This window comes from Onthophagus taurus, chromosome 6 (assembly GCF_036711975.1).
Source record: "Onthophagus taurus isolate NC chromosome 6, IU_Otau_3.0, whole genome shotgun sequence".
Taxonomy (NCBI): Eukaryota; Metazoa; Arthropoda; class Insecta; order Coleoptera; family Scarabaeidae; genus Onthophagus; species Onthophagus taurus.
Genome location: NC_091971.1, coordinates 5227758 through 5250133, shown reverse-complemented (window position 1 = coordinate 5250133; position 22376 = coordinate 5227758). Strand labels below are relative to the sequence as shown.

The 22376-nt window shown below is 32.7% G+C and overlaps 6 protein-coding genes across 11 annotated transcripts in view; 4 read left to right on the top strand and 2 right to left on the bottom strand.

Annotated features, from left to right (window-relative positions):
- Positions 1-4045, top strand: part of LOC111427908 (Crustacean cardioactive peptide receptor) — a 59680-nt gene extending 55635 nt beyond the window's left edge. For 2 of the 4 annotated variants that reach the window (XM_071197053.1, XM_023063269.2), the window contains one exon: positions 21-4045. In XM_071197053.1, coding sequence (XP_071053154.1) covers positions 21-255 — 235 coding nt within the window. In that variant the 3' untranslated portion in view covers positions 256-4045. The remainder of the gene's footprint in view (positions 1-20) is intronic. The other 2 variants (XR_011640745.1, XM_023063270.2) reach the window with 2 other exon arrangements.
- LOC111427759 (armadillo repeat-containing protein 3-like) lies at positions 3820-6425 on the bottom strand. Its single transcript, XM_023063041.2, has one exon. It carries the CDS (start codon positions 6344-6346, stop codon positions 3857-3859), a length of 2490 nt encoding a protein of 829 aa, XP_022918809.2. The 5' UTR covers positions 6347-6425; the 3' UTR covers positions 3820-3856.
- A 1035-nt stretch (positions 6426-7460) lies between these two features.
- Positions 7461-11466, top strand: LOC111428056 (uncharacterized). Of its 3 annotated transcripts, none has more exons than XM_023063460.2 (4): positions 7461-8483; positions 8949-9115; positions 10908-11074; positions 11238-11466. In XM_023063460.2, exons 1-4 carry the CDS (start codon positions 8312-8314, stop codon positions 11443-11445), a joined length of 714 nt encoding a protein of 237 aa, XP_022919228.2. In that variant the 5' UTR covers positions 7461-8311; the 3' UTR covers positions 11446-11466. The 3 variants fall into 3 exon arrangements, with proteins under 3 accessions (XP_022919228.2, XP_022919229.2, XP_022919230.2); XM_023063461.2 differs by lacking the exon at positions 7461-8483 and adding an exon at positions 8490-8872; XM_023063462.2 differs by lacking the exon at positions 7461-8483 and adding an exon at positions 8746-8872 and having other exon boundaries at positions 8939-9115.
- Positions 11467-11666: 200 nt separating this feature from the next.
- Positions 11667-12638, top strand: LOC111428055 (uncharacterized). Its single transcript, XM_023063459.2, has 2 exons — positions 11667-12014; positions 12066-12638. The coding sequence occupies exons 1-2, from the start codon at positions 11822-11824 to the stop codon at positions 12605-12607; spliced, it is 735 nt and encodes a 244-aa protein (XP_022919227.1). The 5' UTR covers positions 11667-11821; the 3' UTR covers positions 12608-12638.
- A 278-nt stretch (positions 12639-12916) lies between these two features.
- On the top strand, positions 12917-14699 carry LOC111427926 (cytosolic prostaglandin E synthase). The gene is made up of 3 exons (XM_023063286.2): positions 12917-13148; positions 13396-13485; positions 13784-14699. Exons 1-3 carry the CDS (start codon positions 13135-13137, stop codon positions 14193-14195), a joined length of 516 nt encoding a protein of 171 aa, XP_022919054.2. The 5' UTR covers positions 12917-13134; the 3' UTR covers positions 14196-14699.
- A 2059-nt stretch (positions 14700-16758) lies between these two features.
- On the bottom strand, positions 16759-22232 carry LOC111428066 (glycine--tRNA ligase). Its single transcript, XM_023063478.2, has 6 exons — positions 21870-22232; positions 21465-21811; positions 18678-18843; positions 17464-18628; positions 17108-17295; positions 16759-17050 (listed from the first exon to the last, which is right to left on the bottom strand). Exons 1-6 carry the CDS (start codon positions 22110-22112, stop codon positions 16940-16942), a joined length of 2220 nt encoding a protein of 739 aa, XP_022919246.2. The 5' UTR covers positions 22113-22232; the 3' UTR covers positions 16759-16939.
- Positions 22233-22376: the final 144 nt, after the last annotated feature.

Sequence of the window (22376 nt, the reverse complement as noted above, 5' to 3'; positions counted from 1 at the left end):
TCTCATTATTGCCACCGTAGAAAATTGCCACCTTTCACCTGGGTTTCCGGTTGTCTATCGGTATGTTTCCCGGGTATTCAAGGAACAGGACGTTGTCTCGGATACGGACACAACGCGGAATCTTCGGGGACGGTCACCACGTCCCTGACACACTCCTCTAGGAGGTCTACGGCTGCTTCGATGACCCTTAGACACACCATAAGACTTCAACCGGCCCTAAATGGAGCTCATAAAGTGGCGGTATCCATCGTTTAAAATTTATTTTCTAGTCACCTACAAAAATAGAAATTAAATTATTAATAATAAATTTCTTACATCTTAGATATTTTGTAGAAAAGAAAATTAAATGTTTAAAAAAAAGGACTTAATCCACCGCAACAGGGTACAAAATGTGTCTACAGCATAAAAAGTAAAACACATACTATTAGCGACAATAATGCTAATTAGAAGTAAAAAAAATCGATTGCAAAGGCGAAATCGTCGATGTGCTGTTTAAAAAGCCCTAAAGCGTAAACGAAATGTCAGTATTCCATGATCAGTATGTTCTATTTCCGGGTTATAATTTCTTAATTATTTTTGTACCTTAGGCAATATTTAAGAAATCTACTGTTAATTAAATAAACTAAGTCGTGTGTGCAATTGTGAGAATGATTACGTCAGAAAAAGGGGAAAAGACGCATTTATATTTAAATTGTAGAATAAGAACAAATTTAAATATAACTCTTGTGCGCACTATGTAAGATGTGTTAAATTATTTAAAACGAAGAAGAAAAATAGATGTTTACAGAAAGAGACTGCAATATATTTAACAGTACTGAAAAATGATATAGATATATTATACGTAAATAGATGTTCTTTATTTACTCTGTTATGTATACTTTGTTTATAAATATTTAATAAAGTAAATTAAAAAGGAAAGTGGATTAATTTTTATATATAAGTGGATTCTATTTCTAATCCCACAATTTTCGAGTGTTGCTTTATGAGGCATCAACAACTTCGACAGCGTTAATTTTGATTCTTCTTAAGTGTTCTTTAGTATTAGTTCTAGTGTTAGTTCCAGCACTAAAACTATCATTACACCTAGAACTAGAAACATTCGGGTTTAGCCGTTTATAGTACGATGATGTACGAGATCATCGTACTATATTTATTGAATTTTAAAAATGAATTTCATTCTACCACATTTTATATGTTGTTCTTGGATTATTTATTTTTCAAGAATTCTAGAACTCTCTTCTAGGTATGAAGAACTCTCACGAAGTCTTAGTGGTTGCCCGTAAAGCAGTTCTGCTGAGGAGCAACCTAGATCTTAATTAAGTGATGTTCTTAATCCTAGTAGGATGAGGGGTAGATTGTTGTTCCATCTAGCCGTCTTTAATGATCGATGAAATCGTTCTAACATTCCATTTGCTTGCGGATGGAAAGATAATGTGTGTATTTGTCATGTGCTTGATCGTGTGTTATTGTGGTAGTACCAAATCGACTAAAATAATGCCGGAAGAGTGTTCACTATAGTAGAAGATGTGATATCTTTCTGGTCATCGAGTGAAGCGTTCGATAACTGTAAGTACATAAGTACAACCTAGGGACGGAGTGAGTGGTACAATCAAGTCGATATGTATATGATAAATCTAATTTTAGGAATTTTGATGTTGATGATTGGAAATTTTGTATGTTTTTGGATTTTTACTTGTTGACATTTTAAGTAGGTTTTGATCCAAACATGAATTTGCTTTGACATGTGTGCCCAAAAGAATCTTGTTTTGATTGCATGAATGATGCAATCCGGGATAAGATAAGCTACTAATCTTGTCAAAAATTGCTTGTCTGAACTGTTGTGGATTATAAATTCTTGGAGATGATGAAGAGGTTTCACACCACAGTTTGATATCAGATTGTGATGTTGTTTGATGCACCAAAGTATACGACTTTGAAGGATTGTTGGAAAATTGCTTATTGAGTAAGTTTGACAATTCTGTGTCAGCAAGTTGAGCGTTGTTAAAGGTTAGAAAATCTGGATAAGATGAGTTTAGAGATGCGATGTTTGTTCTGGATAGAGAATCTGCAACAACATTTGAATTTCCTGTGATGTATTTGATATTTGAAGTAAATTGTGCAATATACACTGTTGGAAATAATTCACGAGCACACCCTATATAATCTGAACGCGTGAAGATAAATCCATAATATTTGTGGAGCACAAAGATTTACTGTAGACGAGTTTATTCAGGGAGTTTCGAGTTGTTCCGTCGCGGCATTGTTGGCTGAGCCGCCCTTCCAAGTGGAACATTCCGTCGCTATGGAGACCGAAGTGGATGGAGAATACCGGTCGTTTTTAATGTGGTGTGAGGGACCACATTGTTATCGTACTCTGTGCGCAATGGATGGACGATCGCGTTACTTAAGCGAGTTTGAGTGAGGAATGTTTGTGGGTATGCACATTGAGGGTGTATCGTTCTGTGAAATTGCGCGTCGTCTCGAGCGGTCGTTATCGGCAGTGCAACGGGCATGGCGAGAATGGTCTGAGGTAGGACATAGGTACCTACAGCCGCGGCCGGGACGGCCCTGCGCGTCCCCAACACTCGAGGACCACGTTCTTGTGCTCAGCGCTTTAGCGTCGTGTGTGTCCTACTCAAGGCAACTTGGAGCTGTTTGGCTACTGGCAGGGGAAGGCGCAGTCACTACGCAAACTGTACGGCGGCGTTTGGTAGATAGCGGACTGGCGCGCGCGTCGTGCGATACAGCGGATTCCAGTAACATCCGAGCACCGCAGCATACGTCACGAGTGGGTCGACGCTAGGCATTGGTAGGTTGTCGAGTAGAGGGACATTTTGTTTTCTGAAGAATCAAGATTCGAATTGAGCACCGGTGATGCGCGAATTTTAGTTCGTCGGAGCCATGATGATCGTCTACTCGAGCAGTGTCTGCAAGAACGCCCTATCCACCGACAACCGAGCATTATGGTATGGGGTGCGATTACATATGATGGACGTACACGTCTGCTGCGTGTATAGCAGACCATGACGGGTCAACGATACGTAGATGAGGTGCTACGATCCGTTGTGCTTCCCTACGTTCGGCGGCTCCCAGGTCAGCTATACATGCACGACAAAGTACGACAGCACATCGGGCGTGTTGTACAGACCTTTGTGGAAGAGCACCGTATACGAATGCTTCCATGGCTAGCTCGGATTCCGCATCTGAATCCGATCGAACATGTTTGGGACATGACTGGTCGGAGACTTCTACGTTATCCGGCTTCCTCGGCTAATGTTGAGGAGCTATGGAGGCGAGTTGAGGTGGCATGGTTGGCCATCCCTCTCGCTACAATATAGCGACTTATAGACTCCATGCCACGTCGTGTAGCGATGGTACGCGAAGCTCATGGGGGATACTCTCGCTATTGATGTTTCTCCTCCCAGCAGAGTTGTGCCGTTCTCCATGTGAGAGTAAGTTACACTACTTTAGTACTACTTCTATACCAAATTTTATTGCGCTAGGCACACGCGTTCAGATTATACAGGGTGTGCTCGTGAATTATTTCCAACAGTGTAACTTAGATATCGGGTCAAAAAGTGATGTGACAATGGGTTTGAGATCTGTATATACCGTAATAAATTGATTTCCATATAAGGAATGTTTGAAAAATTTGATTGCAGAGTAGATCGCTAATAGTTCTCTATCAAAAGTTGAATATTTGGTTTGGATGTGAAGAGGGATGTCCTAGAAAGATAGATTTTGATAGAAGATAAATATCTGAGCCTATAATGCAAATAGGCAAAGTTATATAGATTTAAAACAAAATTAAATAACACATTCATGTAGTAATTTTATTTTATTTACAACCGTTAATTTATTCTTCTTTCTCCAAATAAACGCGCGCCTCATCACTATCAATTTGAATAAGTTCGCCAATATCATTTTTAAAATCCACAATATAAACATCATCCTCGCCCATTCCCTTCGAAACGCTATTCCAAAATAATCCCTCTTTTTCCTGATGAAAACTGGACGCCACACCAATACTATCGCACAAAACCTTAAATAAAAACGCCTTTTCGCAAAGATACCCCATTCGTAAATATCCAATCGGTATAAATCTATGGCCCAATTTCGCACAAATCTCATCGATGTGTCTTTTAAAAATCGAAAGCTTTTCTTCTTCAGAATCGGTAAGAAGAATCCCCGATAGTTGTCTTTGAACGAATAAAGCGATTTTTTTGGTTATTTCGACTACGTCGAGTTGTGATAGTGATAATTCGTTTTGAAGATCTTCGATGTATTCGTCTAAGTAGTCATCTTCGGGTAAGAAATTTTCTTCGATTGAATAATCGCCGTAGGAATATGAAAGTATGGCTCTCATTCCCGGCGAGTGATTATTTAGGGTTTTTAGAAGAATACTTTCTGGTGTTGTCGATTTTGTCGATGTAGATTGTTTTGATGCAGATTCAGGGTTTTCTGTTATTATATTTTCTGATGTTGAAGAATCGGTATCGTCGTATAATGGAAGATTAACGATGTAAATCGGTTTAAATTCGGTTGAATCATCTTGGAGTTTATATTCTTGAAATAAAAAGAATAAACTAGTAATTATATCTTGCTCGGTTAAAAATTTGTTATCGAAAAATTTGATGGGTAAACAAGAATTGTATAAGCCAGATAAGATCTCCTCGAACATATTTGGGTCTAATTTTCCTTTACTCATCATCGATTTTAATATGGTCATTAATCCCAAATTAAGAAATTGATTCGAAATTTCTTCGTACGTTAAAACATTTTTAATTATATTAAGATTTAATTGATAAGTTTGGCTGAATGAATCAGTTTGTATCACAGAAATAAAATACTCCGGTCCGTTTGAAAGAATGAATTGTTGCCTAAACGATGATTCTTGGACTAACATCGCGATCATTTTCAATATGATTTTGACGTTTGGATAGTTGGATCTTAATAAATCCAAAAGTTTTTCGCATAATTTTGGGATGTTGAGTTTGCATTTTAGAGGGGAACAAACGACGCAACAAATTATTTCAGTGATCATTTCGTAAATGTTGGTGGGAAATCCATCTTGTTCCTCCAAAAAAATTCTTTGGATATCATCTAAACCCCCGGTGTATTTTAAATAATTAATCGTTGCGGGTTCGTATTTTACAAAGGAATAAATCGCTAACATCGCGTTAATTTTATGGGGATCCATGGGGAATTGCCCGAAAATTTCAAGCAAATACTTAATTAATTGAGGTGTTAACATCTTCTCCAAACAATCTTTATGCATCGTAAAGTTAGTAATTATTTTGCACATGTTTAAAACGACGTCTTCGTTTCGATATTTCAAGCTTTGAAATAAAATATCTTCCCCGGATTCGTAATAAATCTTTTTTCGAATCACCGGGATTTTAGTCATCGTGCTAAATATGGGTAATATTTTAATTAAAGTGTTATTATCGCATTCAACTAAGAACCCTAATAAAATAATAAAATCAATTTTAAACCCGAAATAAATCGCAGCCTCTTTATTTCGAACGCAATTTTCGATTATTTCTATAGCTTTATCGGTATATCTCTTAACTTTATTTTTAATAATAAAGACCATTTTCGGTAAAGTGTTTCCTTTGGCCATTTTTATCGAGACTTTATCAAGTTTCATTCCGCTTATTCGATATAGCACTTCCATCGCTAAATCGGCGATTGCTTCAACGTCACAATCCAATAAACATATAAAAATGTTCATGTGTTTTCTTTTAAAATAATTTAATTGGTCTCTAAAGTCTTCGCTACCCATTAATAACAACATCAACTCTAACGAATTTTTTAACACATCTGGATCGATCGATGATTGTAAAACCTTGATGATGTTGCTTAAGTGTTTGTCGTAGCATACATAAATACTTAATAAAGGATTAAATGTTATTACTTTTATTAATATGAGAGAAGAGGCTTCTTTGACGAAATCATCGCTGTTTAAAAAGAATAAACGAAGTAACCTTGGAAGGGAATCGTATAAAAGGTTATTATTCAACTTTGGTATTTGAGTAATATTGGTTACTATTAATCCAAATAATTTTAGGACATATTTTAAGTTATCCAACTCAAGTTCTTGTTTTAATAAATCCGCAACCCTTTCGAATAATCCTCTTGGTAATAAAAAAATCAGAATTTGTTCGTCCGCTTCTATGTTTTTGCATAAATTACATAGGGTCTTGCAAACTATATCAGATTCTTTTGATAACAATAAAGGGATACACGTTTCAGCATCTTCAATAAGATACGTCACTGGAGTACATTTTTTTAGGACATCCTCTTCGTTTTCATCTTCACTCTCAATTTTTATTTGATTTTCCATTTTAGAAAACTTTAAATTTTCTTAAAACATAAGCAATTTTTATTTATTACTGTGACATTTTTCTGTCAAAGTGACAATTAGAATCATTGGCAATATTAACAGGAAATTTTATTATGTCATGTTTTCAAGTTGGTACTTGGGTTAGTATTAGTTCTAGTGTTAGTGTTAGTTCTAGTTTTAATTGGTATTCAGTGTTAAATTGTTGTATATTTTTAAGTTTCGGGTTTAGCCGTGAGTCTTCAGACGCTGATGTTAATTATATCGTAAAGATTTCTTTAGTAATATGTGAGGAATGTTAAGTAAGGTTAGTTTTGTTTACAAACATTAATTATAGCGTGAAGTTTTCTTTTGTAATGTCAATTAAACCATGAAGGAATGTTAAGTAAGGTTAGTTTTGTTTATAAACATTAATTATAGCGTGAAGTTTTCTTTAGTAATTAGTAATGGCAATTATAGCGTGAAGTTTTCTTTTGTAATGTCAATTAAACCGTGAAGGAATGTTATGTAAGGTTAGTTTTGTTTACAAACATTAATTATAGCGTGAAGTTTCCTTTAGCAATTAGTAACGGCAATTATAGCGTGAAGTTTTCTTTTGAAATGTCAATTAAACCGTGAAGGAATGTTAAGTAAGGTTAGTTTTGTTTACAAACATTAATTATAGCGTGAAGTTTTCTTTAGTAATTAGTAATGGCAATTATAGCGTGAAGTTTTCTTTAGTAACGGCAATTATAGCGTAAAATTTTCTTTTGAAATGTCAATTAAACCGTGAAGGAATGTTAAGTAAGGTTAGTTTTGTTTACAAACATTATATATGATTGTAGTTTCATGTAGTGGTCAATTCCTTCATAGCACTTAGGCCCCAGCGGGCTCTTTGTACATCCCCACAATTTATAATTCATTCAAGGGTCAGAAAAGCAGCCCAAGGTATTAATGAACGTTAATACAGAACAGAAGGGTATGTTCTTGTAAAGACACCTACTGTGTCATCCCGTCTATCGCAAAAAGCTCGATGGGATGTGGAGTTGATCAGCTTTGATACTGTATTAAAAGTTAGTGGTACCGTTTCGCCAAGCTGTCCGTATAATCGTGTCCCTTATATCCGGTATGTCCTTTCCGCCACTTTATCATGACGTGGTTATAAATATTAGCCTCCTCATGTGATTGCCAACAGGACTTCACTAACGATGATGTAGTTCGATGCCTCCTAACCGCTAGCATAACCTGCATGCTACCAGTGCTGATTTCAACGTTTCTGCAAACTTTTTGGGAGTCGATAATGACATTAGCTGTTATATTTATACCAGTTATTTCAGTCCTAGCGAAATGGAAAGGTGCAGGTGGAGATCATGCGAGAAGATTCCCGCTCCAGAGCCTGCAGCCTTCTTTGATCCATCTGATACCTGTGCTAAAGTTGCTCTGGGGTATCGTCTCAATGCCAAAGTGTGACCTGTTTAAGAAAGTATGTGTGATGTAGTCTGCGTGAGCTTCAAGGAGGGGTTAACATTTTCTTCAGTAATTATTAATACCAATTATACCATGAAGGAATGTTAGGTAAGGGTAGTTTTAGGAAAGATTGTTGAGCTCGGTTAGGTGTACTGTCAAATAGATTTTCAACAACGATGTGCTCTTTCTTCAGTTCTCTACAGCTCAATAAAGACCAAGAAGAATAATATATAGTAATGACCCTTTAAGATTTTTTTTAGAAAAAATAGATAAGTTATGTTGAATCGACTACGTAATCTTCGAAAATTTAAATATTAGAGATTTAAAAAAAACATTATTGATAAGAAATGATTAAACAAAGTCCACTACTGATATAACACACAAAAAAAATCCTAATACTTCAATGGATGCAATCTTATCAAATAAACGTCAACCATTAAATAAAACTTAAATTATCGCAACTTCCATTACTTAGCTGACAATTTATAAAAGCAGTCGTTATTTTAATATTCCTATTACGCAATGGCTTGGGAAAGAAACAAAAACGTTCCATTACCGAGTGTTTGGAGAGAATTTGTGAGTAAAACTAATCGAAAATATTGGATACAAGATATAACCGAAGAATATAAAGATATTATTGCAAGTTATATGGCTTATGGATTTTCTAAAGATGAACCACTTTGTAAATTTTCACGTAAGTACGATTTTTCTTATAATAAAAAGAAATAAGTTCAAGAAACTGTAAAAATAAATAATCACAAAAAGTGGTAATGACCTCAAAAGAAAAAACAAAACTTGTAAATTAGCGTGTGCAAATAGATAAAGCTGAGATTAGATCCGTTTAGAACACGCATTACGCAAAAGATATTCGTCTGGCAAAGATCCAACGAAATAAAACAAAAAATTACGAAATGTCGTGGCAACGAGATCCCGGTGTTCCGTTTCCGAGTGTTTGGCGCGAGTTTATCAGTAAAACTAACACTAAGTACTGGATACAAGACATACCGGATGATTATAAAGACGTAGTTGCGAATTATATGGCTTATGCATTTTCGAAAGAAGAACCAATGTTTAAATTTTCGAGTAAGTTTAATTTTTTTATAGTTTCTTGAATTTTACTCAAAAAAAATTGTTTTTTTTGTAATAAAGTTCCTTTTAGACGCGACAACGTATGCGGAATACTTAAAAATAGCTTATAATTTTTGGAGGAAATGTGTCGACCAAAATATGGGGTTAATTTGTTTTACAAAAGATGAGGATGGCGACTGGAAAATTGCTGGAATGAATTGTACCGTTGTTTCAACAATTGATGAGGAATATGAAAAGGTAAAATGCTGTAAAATTTACTTTCTGGTGCTATTCCTAAATCATGATGTATGAATTTATGTATGAATTTGTAATTTATGAATTTTTGTGTTAATTAGGATAATACTCTGTTAAAAATTCTGCTAAAGCCTGTCTGTGTATCTTTCTACTAACCTGTATAACTTCGCGTCCAATAAGATACTCAACATTTTGATAATTCATCTTGATTACAATTTAGAGAAATCTGAAACCAAAAAAAGAAACTTTATTTATAATCCGTTCATTTTTAAATTAATTGGCAAGTCATCTTAAGAGACATGGGGTTAAACCCAAATGTTTGTAGTTCTAGATCTAGTGTTAGTTCAATAAAAATATATAACAACCTAGCACTGAATCACAATTAGAACTAGAATTAACACTAGACCTAAAACTAGAAACATTAGGGTTTCTAAATCTTTCTACTAACTTGTATAACTTCGCGTCCAATGGGGTCATACACGATTTTTTTTTTATTATATTTTCTGAAAGTTTATATAAAAATATAGTTACCGTTATTTTTTTTTTTTAATATTTTCGAACAAAGTCATTGTTAAAAAAATTATTGAAAATTTATATAACCATTTGCGCTTTTAGAATTCCCGCGTTGATGACGTACGATTCTCACTTTTGCGTCCCCTGCTCCCCGCTCAAATGCGAGAAAGAGATGAACGTCATTTAGGTTGTATTGAAAAGAGATAGAGTGTTTGTAGATTATGTTTATTATGTTTTGTTCATGGATATAATAGAGACACTGTATTACATCCATGGTTTTATTTTGACACTGTCACACCGCAAGCGCTATCTAACGGACAATTTAACTTGTTTTAGGCAGTGCGGTTTCTACGTCACAGAAAAGCCGCGAAATTATTTCGTTTGAATATTTGTTATTTTTCACTTCAAATTACGCAAAATATAAAATTGATCAAAATATTTCTTTTACTTTGTGTTCATGCATATACTTGCATATATCGTTTGACATAAAAATTTTCTCTCAATTTAATAAGTGTGTATGACCCCATACTCAACTCCTTGATGATTCATCTTGATTACAATTATAGAGAAATCTGAAACCAAAAAAAAGAAATTTTATTTATAATTCGTTCATTTTAAAATGAATTGTCAAGTTGGTAATTTGTGGTAACACTGACTTTGAAATCAGACAAATTGGTTAGAGATAATAGTCAATAGATACGAAATGTGTACAATAAATTTTGCAAAAAGGTTGGAAAAGATTAATTTATTGATAACCAACGATTTTCTATCAAATTCTTCCAGTAACTCCAACTTTTAAGAAATTTGTGTATTTAAAGTTCACACTTTACCTATTTTATTAATCACGTTAATAATATTATTACGTTAATTACACCGTCAATATATTTTAACACTTTTAGAATGTACAAGCACAGAACATTGTTCTGTAGTACAAGTTAGAACATTCGTTTTTAAATTGACAGTTCAATTACAATGCACATAACCTAACTTATCATTTGGTAGAATTGTTATAGAGATACAACAATTTTATTACAATAAAAAAAAATAAATTTTAGACTGGAAACAATAACTAATTAAAGAAAATAAATAGTAGCATTCATGTTAGAAATAAGATTAATAAAATAAAAAGAGAAAGAATTTTTAGAGGTTATGTTGTAAGGTGTCTACTAAATACATCATATTTAGCTGATTTGTTATTACTGAGAAAAAATAATTATTTTATTTGTATTAAGTAATTTTTTGCTTATTAAATAAACTTGTAACTTGTTTAACTTTGTTTCAGTTTGAAAATAAATGTTTAAATAAAATTATTTCAACGATAACCTACGTTACAAAACAAGTGGACGCATTTGAAACGTTAAAAATCGATAAATATTTATCAGCACTTGGTTTATTTGTATTGCCGGAATTCCGTGGAGAAGGAATCGGATTGGAGTTATTAAAAGCGAGGTAAAAACTTGACAACAAACGCTAGGTGGTTATTAATTTTGTTCATGTTACACGCTAGTTATATAATCCAACAAAAATAATTGTTCTTGATAAGCTATAATTTTGTGTCAACCATGAAATAAGATAATTATTTTGAATTCAGTTAAAGCTAGATTTTTTTTAGGGAACCACTATGTAAAGCTTGTGGGATAAAGGTTTCTTGTACGGTATTCACATCATTATTTTCACAAGTCATCGCAACAAAGGCTGGATTCAAGGACCTTTATGATATTTCATACTCTGAACTAGAGAAGAGAAATCCACTTTTTAAATTTCCTGGCATTCAAGAGCACACAACCAATATTAAATTTATGTATATAAAGTACGAATAAAGTGAATTTTGAAATATATAAGGTTTTGGTTTCATTCACTCACTTCATCGTTATAAGATTAACAACATAAAAGTATTACAAAAGATTATTATTAGCTAAACGTTTAAATTAGAAATACCTATAAAAATCGAATACTTTTATGACCATGTAAACTTTATGTTCCTCAGAATATATTCCCTCTCCAACCTCAGTCCTCACTATATATTAACACATATAAGTACACAATCAATCAGTTATCTATCCAAATACGATTTGATAAGAAAATTTGGAACAAACACTCATTGAACAAGATTAATTTAAACCATCACACAAAGTGATGTAATTTTTGCCTATAAATTCCATAAAATTTTAACTGAGTGTAACAAGTTGTTGCAAAATGAGCTGGAAAAGATTAAATTCCGTCGTAATTCCAACTGTATGGAGTAGATTTCAAGGAAAAAAACTTACAGATCGTACAGGTAAAAAGCGTGAGTATTGGGTACAAGACATCACAGAAAATCACAAAGAGGAAGTGTTAAATCACATGGTGTATGGTTTTGGAAGTGAAGAACCAATGTGCAAATATAACAGTAAGATCTTCACAATTATCCAAACGAAATATCAACCAAAACTTTTTTTAGAGGCAATTAGTTACCAAGATGCAACGAAAGATTTAAGAAAATCCTGGGAAAAAGTCCTTGAACAAAACGTGGGATTAATTTGTCTTACAAAGGACGAAGATGGAGATCCCCAAATAGCCGCAATGAATTGTACTTCTGTTACCTGCAAAGGTGACCAATTAGAACACGAAATCAACTCAAAAATCGTTGCAAAAATTTTCGGAACGCTCGATTTCTTGGAAGCAAAGAACGATGCTTTTGAAAGATTCGGAATAGATAAGTATTTATCGGCGATGGGGGTCTACGTTTTACCGGGTTTTAGAGGAGATGGTATCGCCGCTGAAGTTTTAAAAGCAAGGGAACCGCTTTGTAAAGCTCTCGACATCAAAGCGTCCCTAAGCATTTTCACTTCTAAGTATTCACAAGCAGTTGGAAATAAAGTCGGATTTAAGGACTTGTACTCGGTATCTTATGCTGATATTGCTAAGGAAAATCCTAAATTATATCACCATAATATAGAAGAACATACAAAAAATATTGAATTAAAATATATTTGTTATTAAGCTTATAAACAATAAAATGACATAAATATGATTTTGACGTTTATTTAAATTTAAAATTGAATTAATTAATTAAGCCGTTAGAGGGCGCTTATTTTTTAATTTATGATTTTAATACGCAATTTATGAATAAAGATTACCTCAGCCTATAATTGATTAATCAATGAGTACGAATTAATGAGTCATATAACATTAATTAAATTACAAACCTTATTTATAACTAACTTCGCTGCTATAAATACATCTCGTTACCAAGAAACAAATAATTTAACTTCAAATTTCCAAACAAAACTTCAATCAGTGTTTGCGTAAAAAATAATCACCGAAATACATTAAATTAATTAATAAAGATTAATTGAATAATCACGATAATTGGATTTGTTTCTTAACCAGTTCCTGCGGCTAACATCCGGTTATTGAAATACGACAGTTGACCGTAGCCAACTTCGCCTCAATTATATGCACCGGTGCAACTTTTGCTTCCAGTGTAAACTTGTGCTTTTAGGAAACGGTTTAAAGACGTTAAGAAAATGACAGACACAGCGTAAGTAAATCACGTTTATTTACGTCCATTTCGTATTTATAATCGTGGCTAAATTGAGCGTATCAATAAATAAAAGTAATCGAAAACCATGCCGCTGCCGGCCATGTTGAATCAACTCGCGTTTATATCGATTCTGGAATGTTCTAAAACGTTTCAAATTGTTATTTTAATCGTTTATTAACGATTTTAAATTAATTGTTACAACTATAAATCAATTTTCGTTAAAAGTAATTTTTTTTATTTACAGAGTTATCCCACCGCCAGTTATGTGGGCCCAAAGAAAAGAAGTCGTCTTTTTAACAATTAACTTAGAAGATGTTAAAGATCCTGATATTAAGTAAGTTAATGCAAATAATTTGTTAATGTTTAAAATTTGTGTCAAAAATGTCATTATAATTTTAACACCCTTCTTTAGTGCTTTATACAATTATTATTTTACTTAATGAATAATTAGTCAAAAACATAAAAAGTAATGATTATAATAATTATTTTAAGAAATTAAAAAAATTAAATTAATTAAAATTTGGTTGCTGTTGGCAACAACCTATTTAAATGTCACTTGTCATATTTTATTACCAACTGAAATGTTAAAAAAAAAAATAAATTTTCTTAATGATGATTTTTTTATTTTTTAGAATTGAAAAAGATTCAGTATATTTTAAAGGTGTAGGAGGTGTAGAAAAACGTGCCTACGAAGTAAAAATTCTATTATACAAAGAAATAGACCCAAAAAGATCAAGAAGTTTCAATAGGGAGAGATGTATCGAGTTTATATTAACGAAAGCAAATGATAACGATAGTTATTGGCCCACTTTGACATCGGACAAAAAGAAACACCACTGGTTAAAATGTGATTTTAATAAGTGGCAGGATGAAGATGAATCCGGTGACGAGCTGGGCGGCGGTGGTGGAATGGGTGGAGGTGGTGGAGATTACTTTGAAGATATGATGCGACAAATAGGCGGTATAAATTCAGACGCCCAAGCTAATCCCGAAGACATGGACGATCTCGATTCGGACGATGAGTCCATTCCTAGTCTTGAATAATAAGGTTTATGTAGCGCGGAAGAGAATTTTTTAATGTTATTATATAACATTTGTATTCATCTAATAATATTGACCCCCATCATCAATTGAAACAAAACAAAGAATTTTTTTGTATAGATCTATGTTTATTGCGCTCTAATTATTATTATTACTGTTTTTTTTTTTTTAATTTCGATTAAATTAAACCATACAAAGAGTCGTTTTGGAATTCTCGAATTTTTCACTCATTCCAATGTTAATAATTAATAACGGGTTTTCTTAATTAATTTATAAAAATATGTACAAGATTCTCTTCTTTAAGATTTTTCATTTTTAAGTTTGGATTTCCAATTAGTTTGTTTTGTTTGTTTAGCATGACGCATCAAACCCCAAAGATTCGTTTTATGTCATTGTGAGCTGAGAGATAATCAGTTTTTTTTTGTGTAAAACAATGAAGGATGAGGTGTTTTTAAATCATCACTGTGTTGGAATATCTTTAATAAAAACAAAGAGCGAAAACTTTAAGCACTGATTTAGTTTCTGTTATTTATTTTTAAAAAAAAGTAGTAGTATGATTTATTACAACTTTATTAATTAAACTATATGTTTATGATAAAACCTTAATATAATGGACTAAATATTTGCTCATTGATATTTTAAGTAAGTCAACAGTGGATGGAGCGTTTGAAATGGACGATCTTATTGTTATGAAAAAAAAAACCTTTAAGAAGTTTTTTTGTAATTCGCGACGGTAATCAAAGCTATTACAGTACTCAAACGGGTGCTGTAATGAGACTCCTTATGTGTGAATGAGATTTTAGTAACATTTTATGGAACCAGTTCAAGTTGGTGACATTGGGTCATTTTCTGAAATTTCTTTAATCTTGTTCTCTTAATACCGGTATTTTTTGTATTAACAATTTTCCAAAAAGGTACAAAAACACAGTTGTTTCTTTGCCATATTTGACAGTTTTATATAAAAAAGTGCATAAACTATAAGAATATAAACAATTTTGATATGTACAATTTGTACAGTACAAATATAAAGAATTGGTACTTATACAATTTATCTCAAATACTTTTCAATAAACTAACGTCATGTTGTGTTTTTAAATGTGTATGTAGTCCGCTTGTACTTCCCCTAAAAACTTTAATTATCAATGAACATGTTTTGCACCTTGCCTGCATATTTTTTTCATCATATAAATAGTAAAACCAAACCGAAGTATTATCAGCAGATTTTTTATGTCCTTTGAAATCATTATTATTCATTATGGATAAATAATAAATCTGAACATAATCAAAATTACAAATATAAATATTTTAAACAATAAAGCGTATAACATAGTGTAGGTAGTTACCTATTTGTGAAAAAAGAACTTACCAACAGCAATTAAAAATGTATCCAAATGTTTAAATATTTAAAAATCTACGAACACATTTCACTACGACGAGATTAAATGTGAGGTTAGGTTTCATACGCGCTTCGTACTTTGACATTACGCAAACAAAGAAAAGTTAAATCCTTTAATAAAAAAAATATTTTTAACTAATACCGGTATTTCCGGTATTACGAAATTACAAAATAGTAAGAAATACCGGTATTGCAATCACTAATACTGAATACATTTTGTGTTTTGACAGTTTCTAATTGTCAATTCAAATTTCTATTTTCAAGTGTTACGGTGTTACCAACTACTACATACCTATTTCCCTACATTCTCAAAATTTATTTGATTTTAGTTAAAAAAAACAGTACAAAAACGCGAATTACAAAAAATAGCATAGAAAACACGTTTCATAAGACTTAAAGCACTCATTTATTAAAAAAACTCGTGGCTCCGCCACTAGTTTTTAAACTTGAATTCGTGTATTTCAAGCGTGTCTTACGAAACTAGTTTTTTTATAGAGGTGTCTCGTATCTTCCGCATCAGAGCATTATACGGTTGTAGGATACATTATTCTGAAACGAATTTTCTAACAAATTTTTTTCGAAATGTTTATAATAAGTGCACGGGAACTGTTTAAAAATGTCCAATAGCGGATTCACGAATGCACAGAAAAAGTTTATTTTATAATGCTCAAGGTTCGTAAAGCGCATTGTACCTTGGAAACCAGTAGACTTAGACAATTTAAGCAAGACTACCTTTTTTGTGTAGAATTGAAAGTTCTTTCAGATTTGTGGTTCTAATTCACCATACCTCAACTGACAAAATAGTCATGACTTGATTTATCAAACGAGCAGTGTGTATCTAACGCCCTCTACAAGCAATCACAAAACAAGTTTCAAATTCGTATTTCTCATGCTCGAAAACATAAAACTACCAAAAAATCGTTATTAAATCGTCATATTTAGGTGTTTTGTGTCTCCGGTATTCGGATTTCTCATTATTTCTGACACGTCCTGTATGTCAGCTTCCGTAATCTATGAAAGAGGAGGAAAATAAAACCGAAACTTACAGTGTGTCATACCAACCTTGGTTTTGACTCCATTTGGATTTGCGGAATCTTTTAAATACAAACTGTCGGAGTCCTATCAACATTAGTGCATAGAATGAATGATTTTTAATTCAATGAAAAACCGTTTTAAAATGTGCATTCATTTTATTTTAATCAGTGCCATACTTAAATAACATTAATACGAGTTTTTAGTGTTAACAAAATTATTGTTAAGCAATTCTTTTTAACAAAAAAAACTCTTTAAATGTCTATAAAAAAATGCAAAAGCGATCTAGATAATTCTAGACGGTGTATTTATTTCACATTTAATTGCCCTTGCTTTCCTGTTGCTCAAATTTGGGATAAACCTCTTCGATTTCATTCCATGTTCTTTTACTATACGATAAATCATGAACAACTTGCGCTATATCATCCAACTAAAAACAACAAAATTAAAAATAATCTAAACAAAAATATTTTAAACAAAATCTTACGGGAATTCTAACTTGCGACATAGAATCTCTTTCTCTTAACGTAGCGCTATGTGGTTCTTTTAATGTATCAAAATCAATGGTGATACCATAAGGAATTGCGATTTCATCAGTTCGAGCGTATCTTCGCCCAATTGAACCTGAGCTATCATCAACTTTATGAGAAACATCAAGTTTTGTTAACATAGATGCTAAAAAATTAATATTTTAATATGTTTTTAAATTAATAGACTGCCTAAGTATGACGTCACAGAGCTGGGCGGAGCTTATACCGACTCCAAACAATTTGGTTGCTCCGCCCATCTCTGTGACGTCAAGGCTTAGGTTGTCTATTAAATTAAATAAAATAGAATTCATACATAATTTTTTGATAAATGTTTTAAATTCAACGTTGGAACTTAATGGTAAGACACTACATTTAATTGGAGCAATAACAGCCGGTAAGGAAATATAAGTTCTTTGTTCATCATTTTCACGCATTTTAAAATTATGCTCAAAAATCGCATACATAACTCTTCCAACGCCAAACGATGGCTCAATAACACTTGGAATAACTTCTTCAACATGTTCCGTTCTTTCATATCGTTTAATTTCAACCATTTCTTTAGTTAAATTGTAAGTTTTTTCATTTACTAATATTTCGTAAGTCCCGTCTTGAATTTTTTCCTCAAGTTCTTCGACTTTATCTTTATCAAGAGCTTGTAAACCCTCACAAACTAATTTAGCCTCTTTTTTAAAGGCCTTTCCAATTACGGGTTTATTCGGAACGGCTTCTATTACATTCACGATACGTGGTTCTTTTAATTTTTTCTCAGCAGCTAATCGAATTCCTGTTGCTTTGGTGTGTTGGGTTAAATCGTAAGCTGACCGATCAGCACAACCCACACATTCAACCCAACCATAACTTGTTAAACACTCAGCATCCCAACAATCGCAAGCGTAATGAGCCATCTCGTTAGACATGTGTTGTCTAAATCTTAATTTTGTTGCATCAACACCAACTTTAACTAAAAATAATTGAATTCTAGCCATGAAGTAACCCAAAGTTTCATTTGCAACTAATTTAGTTTCGACGGCTTCGCCGATGGTTTTCTTTTCGGCCCCTTTTCCATCCATTTGATTACAAGCCGAGTATAATAATAATTCGGTATCTTTGATGTCTTCGAATTTGGGATGTTTTTTATCGTTCGGATCACAAAAATGTTCAATTTCGGCCATTGTGAATTCTCGGACCCGGATTAATCCAGATCTTGGTGAAATTTCATTGCGGAAAGCGTTACCGATTTGGGCGGCAGCAAATGGTAACTTTCCTTGATTAAATTCTAATAATCTTTTGAAATTAACGAAAATTCCTTGGGCTGTTTCGGGTCGTAAAAAACCTTTAATAAGACCTGAAGGTCCGATTTGAGTCCCAAACATTAAATTAAATTCGATCGGTTCTGAGAGTTCATTTCCTGTTAAAGGGCTTTTCATGTTAAATTTTTTCATCAACCCCGCCATTTCGTCTTTGGTCATTCCATCCAACTAAATTAAAAAAATCAAATTAAAATTATCACCCAAATTAATTAAGTACCTTAACAACGATGTCTTTGCACTCGGCTTTAAGATCTTCCGTTGCATTTTTTTCGGACGAGATCTTTTCTAAGTGGGCTTTTATAAAATGATCTAATCTAAAACATTCTCCTGTACCGACATCTTTTGTCATAAGATCCGCAAAGCGATCGACGTGTCCGGAAGCTCTACAAAAATAAAATGTACCATATAATATATGGGACGCTTTATGTTTGTGTGTGATTTTTATTTATGTGTAAATCATGTAAATCAGTTGTGTGTTTAGATGTTGATACAATTCGTGACATATTTGAGACACTCGCTTCCAAGTTTTACGCGTCAATCAGTCATTTATCAAGGAGGTGTTGCAGTTTTGTAGCACCAAACAAATTGAAAGCGAGTTTTTATAAAAATTGAATGTTTAGTTCATTGTAAATAGCGAAAGAAAGTAATTCATCGCGCTTTAATAAATATTAGATGAAAGGTAAGTATCTATAGAACGAATTAGTAGCTTCATACTCCATCTTTTCGGTATAATTTTTGAATGGAGATGAAACTAAAGACGAAAATCTATCTTATGATGATTCTCCTAAAAATGTCTACTGTAAGGGTTATGTGCTCACAAGCCTTGAAGAACCTCTGGATTTTGAAGGAGAACAATGGGATAGTGAAGACTATTTGCCCCTAATAAATACACTGGTTGGTAAAAATGATACCAGAATCTACACTTTTCAACAGTAATCAAGATTTAGCGGAAGGAATAATAAACATGGAAGAGCCTTATGACTTTTTCAAATATTTGCTCACAACGGAGATGGTAAATTATATTACAGAAGGAACAAATTTATACTCAGGTCAGTGTAGACTGGAGAAACCAGCAGATATAACTGCAGAAGAAATTCGTGGATTTTTAGGTATTTCTATTTATATGCCTATTATACAGTTGTCTTCTACAAGAAGCTACTGAAAATCTTCCATGGCTATTCCTGCAATTTGTGGCACTATGAATAATCAAATAAAACAAGGAGAACCATGACATGATAAATTATTTAAAATTCGACCTTTTCTTTCTAAAGTTAGAGAAAGATTGGTTACAATTCCCAAGGAAGAACATATGGCCGTAGATGAGCAAATCATACCTACAAAAGCTAAATCCCATCTAAAACAATATAACCCTAAGAAACTCCACAAGTGGGGTTACAAAGTATTTGTTCTAAGCGGTGTATCGGGATTTAGTTATGATTTCAACATTTGCGCAGGAGTGATTGAATCACCACCAAATCAACCAAATATTTTACTTCTTGGTACTGTTAGAAGAAATCGAATACGAAACGAGAATTTAACTCCAGATAATGTTCTAAACAAGAGTACCATAAATGAAAAAGTTGCAAATGTAGATGGCGTAGACATATCACTTGACAATAAGCTAGTTACAACCATATCAACCTATGTCGGAAGTCAAAATGTGTCTGAAGTTCAAAGATTTTGTCGAAATTATACAGAGTGTGTCAAATGTCTGGAATATAGCCAATAACTTCGCCATTTGTGGTTTTAAAGAAAAATGTTTCAAATACAAGTTTCTTTATTAATAGTGGCGCATTTTTTGGCGATATTTGCTTGTTTGTATTGTTTTTTGTTTCGTTGCTATGGCAACCAACATTGTTATTTTAAATTCTACATTATACTTTTTAAGATCACGGTGGCCAGGCCATCTCGACCTATCCATCCTACAGGAAACACATGATAAAGCACACTAAAAAACTTTTACTACAATTTTTTTCATCGATTAGTCATTATTTGTTATGAGGAATAAATCCTCAAATTTATGCGTATAAGTTGAGAATCACCCTGTATGTAAATGCATGGCTTTTATGGATTCCTGATTCAGATACGTATTTGCCACTTTTTGAATTCAAACTAGGAGTAGCTGAAGTGCTAACAAAATCAAAAACAATTCCAAAAAAGCGCGGCAGACTAAACTACAGCCTAAACTGAATCTAAAAACGAAAAAAATAGCCGTTCTCAGAAAGTCCTGCCCAAGACAATCTTAATCAACTACCAAAATGAATTTCTGATGAACACCAACGGTGTAAATATCCAGAATGTCGAGGAAAATCCTTTGTAATATGAACAAAATATAATGTTCAGCTTTGTTTGAATAAAGATTTTCATGTAGAATAAATTTAAATCTATGTTATACAGGAGGCTGTTTCTAAATTGATGTGAAAGATTTCAAGGGGTGATTTTTCAGCAAAAATTAAGGGGTATCTTTCATATAACTTTTTGTTCAAAACCCCTTCTCCTCCAAGTTATAGTTTGCTTAAGTTAAGGGAAAAAATCTGCAACTTCCCTCTATTTAAATCAAGTTTTTAAATGTAGACGCATTAAAAAGTTGTGATGCAAAGTATCATAGGGGTTGATTTTTTCAGCATTATTTAGAAACACCTGTATTTCTTGTAATATAATTAAAACCAAATATTATACTAAATGTTTTGTTGTTAATTTTTCCTTATACCTCAAATTGTGCCATATACAGTGTGTCAATTAATTATCGTACCCGACATCATCATTCAAGTATGCAACCAATATTACAATATTGGTATTACAATACGCGATTTGCGTATTTGGTTGCATACTTGCAATGATGACGTCGGGTAAGATACTTAATTAACACAGTGTATAAGCTTTTTGTGAAATACTTTCAGCAATTGTATACATATTTTCAATGGTTTGTGAGCTTCTGAGTAGATTAGTAATGTAATAGACTTATTCTTAAAGTAAAGGGTTAAATTAAAATAATTCTTGTTACTTTAAAACAGGTTCTGGAGTTAAAACAGAACAATCAACTTCAAGCATTTGCTCCTCAAGAACAAAAAATTGTCTCCAAGCTTGTAATAAATTCGCTTTAAAGGCACATCCCATCGGACCAAAATCAAATTGTCCAGTTATTCCACCGTAAATAGCGAAAGATTGGTCAAAAAAGAATCTCCGTTTTAATAAATCTTCCATTTTCGCTCTATCAAACGTTGCGGTAACAGGCATTAAGCTTAATTCTTTATCTTCTAAAGCTTTTTTACGTAAGTTTAATTCAACGACGGCTTTTTTTACATCTAATACTGGTGCTCCTTCCGATTTTAATTTCCTCACAAAATCTCCCTAAACAAAAAAAAAAAAACATTAAATAAATAACATTAAATTAATATTGCATCATCACCTGTTCTTTAACACTAGCTCTTAAAGGGGCTAAAATTTCTTCAATTTTAGGATCAGCCATATTTTCCAAATACGAATACTTTAATTGTATATATCTTGCCTTCTTCTTGGTACCCCACTTGTTAAATATAACAGATGTTAGAGAGAAAGATCGTAAATTAAATTGATTTGAGGTAATGTGACACTTATGTTGGATTAAGCGGCTGTTTTTGCTAAGTTTCGACAATAAACAACGGAGTTTCATTTACTTTCTAATTGTAAATGCCACGGTTTAAAAGTGAAAGGTTAACATGCTTTAATCCTAACCTCAAATCGGTGAAATGTAAAAGTGACGTGATTTAATCAGATGTTTTTCCAAGTAATAAGTGTGAAGTTGGTTACATCATTTAATTATAATAGGTGATTAATAATTTAAATAATTATTATATAATAATTATCTGTGTTGTTTTGACGAGAAAGATGTAAATTAATAAGTGATTTAATAATTTTTAAAGTTTAAATTGTAACT

Coding starts and splice junctions, on each gene's coding strand:
- LOC111428066 (XM_023063478.2), bottom strand. CDS start 22,112: ATGAAACTCCGTTGTTTATTGTCGAAACTTAGCAAAAACAGCCGCTTA. Junction 18,844..21,464: donor ACTCCAGAACCTGTTTTAAA/GTAACAAGAATT, acceptor TTATTTTTGTAG/AGCTTCCGGACACGTCGATC. Junction 17,051..17,107: donor TGTCGCAAGTTAGAATTCCC/GTAAGATTTTGT, acceptor TGTTGTTTTTAG/TTGGATGATATAGCGCAAGT.
- LOC111427759 (XM_023063041.2), bottom strand. CDS start 6,346: ATGGAAAATCAAATAAAAATTGAGAGTGAAGATGAAAACGAAGAGGAT.
- LOC111428056 (XM_023063460.2), top strand. CDS start 8,312: ATGGCTTGGGAAAGAAACAAAAACGTTCCATTACCGAGTGTTTGGAGA. Junction 8,484..8,948: donor ACCACTTTGTAAATTTTCAC/GTAAGTACGATT, acceptor AGTTCCTTTTAG/ACGCGACAACGTATGCGGAA. Junction 11,075..11,237: donor TTGGAGTTATTAAAAGCGAG/GTAAAAACTTGA, acceptor GATTTTTTTTAG/GGAACCACTATGTAAAGCTT.
- LOC111427926 (XM_023063286.2), top strand. Junction 13,486..13,783: donor GTTAAAGATCCTGATATTAA/GTAAGTTAATGC, acceptor TTTATTTTTTAG/AATTGAAAAAGATTCAGTAT.
- LOC111428055 (XM_023063459.2), top strand. CDS start 11,822: ATGAGCTGGAAAAGATTAAATTCCGTCGTAATTCCAACTGTATGGAGT. Junction 12,015..12,065: donor ACCAATGTGCAAATATAACA/GTAAGATCTTCA, acceptor AACTTTTTTTAG/AGGCAATTAGTTACCAAGAT.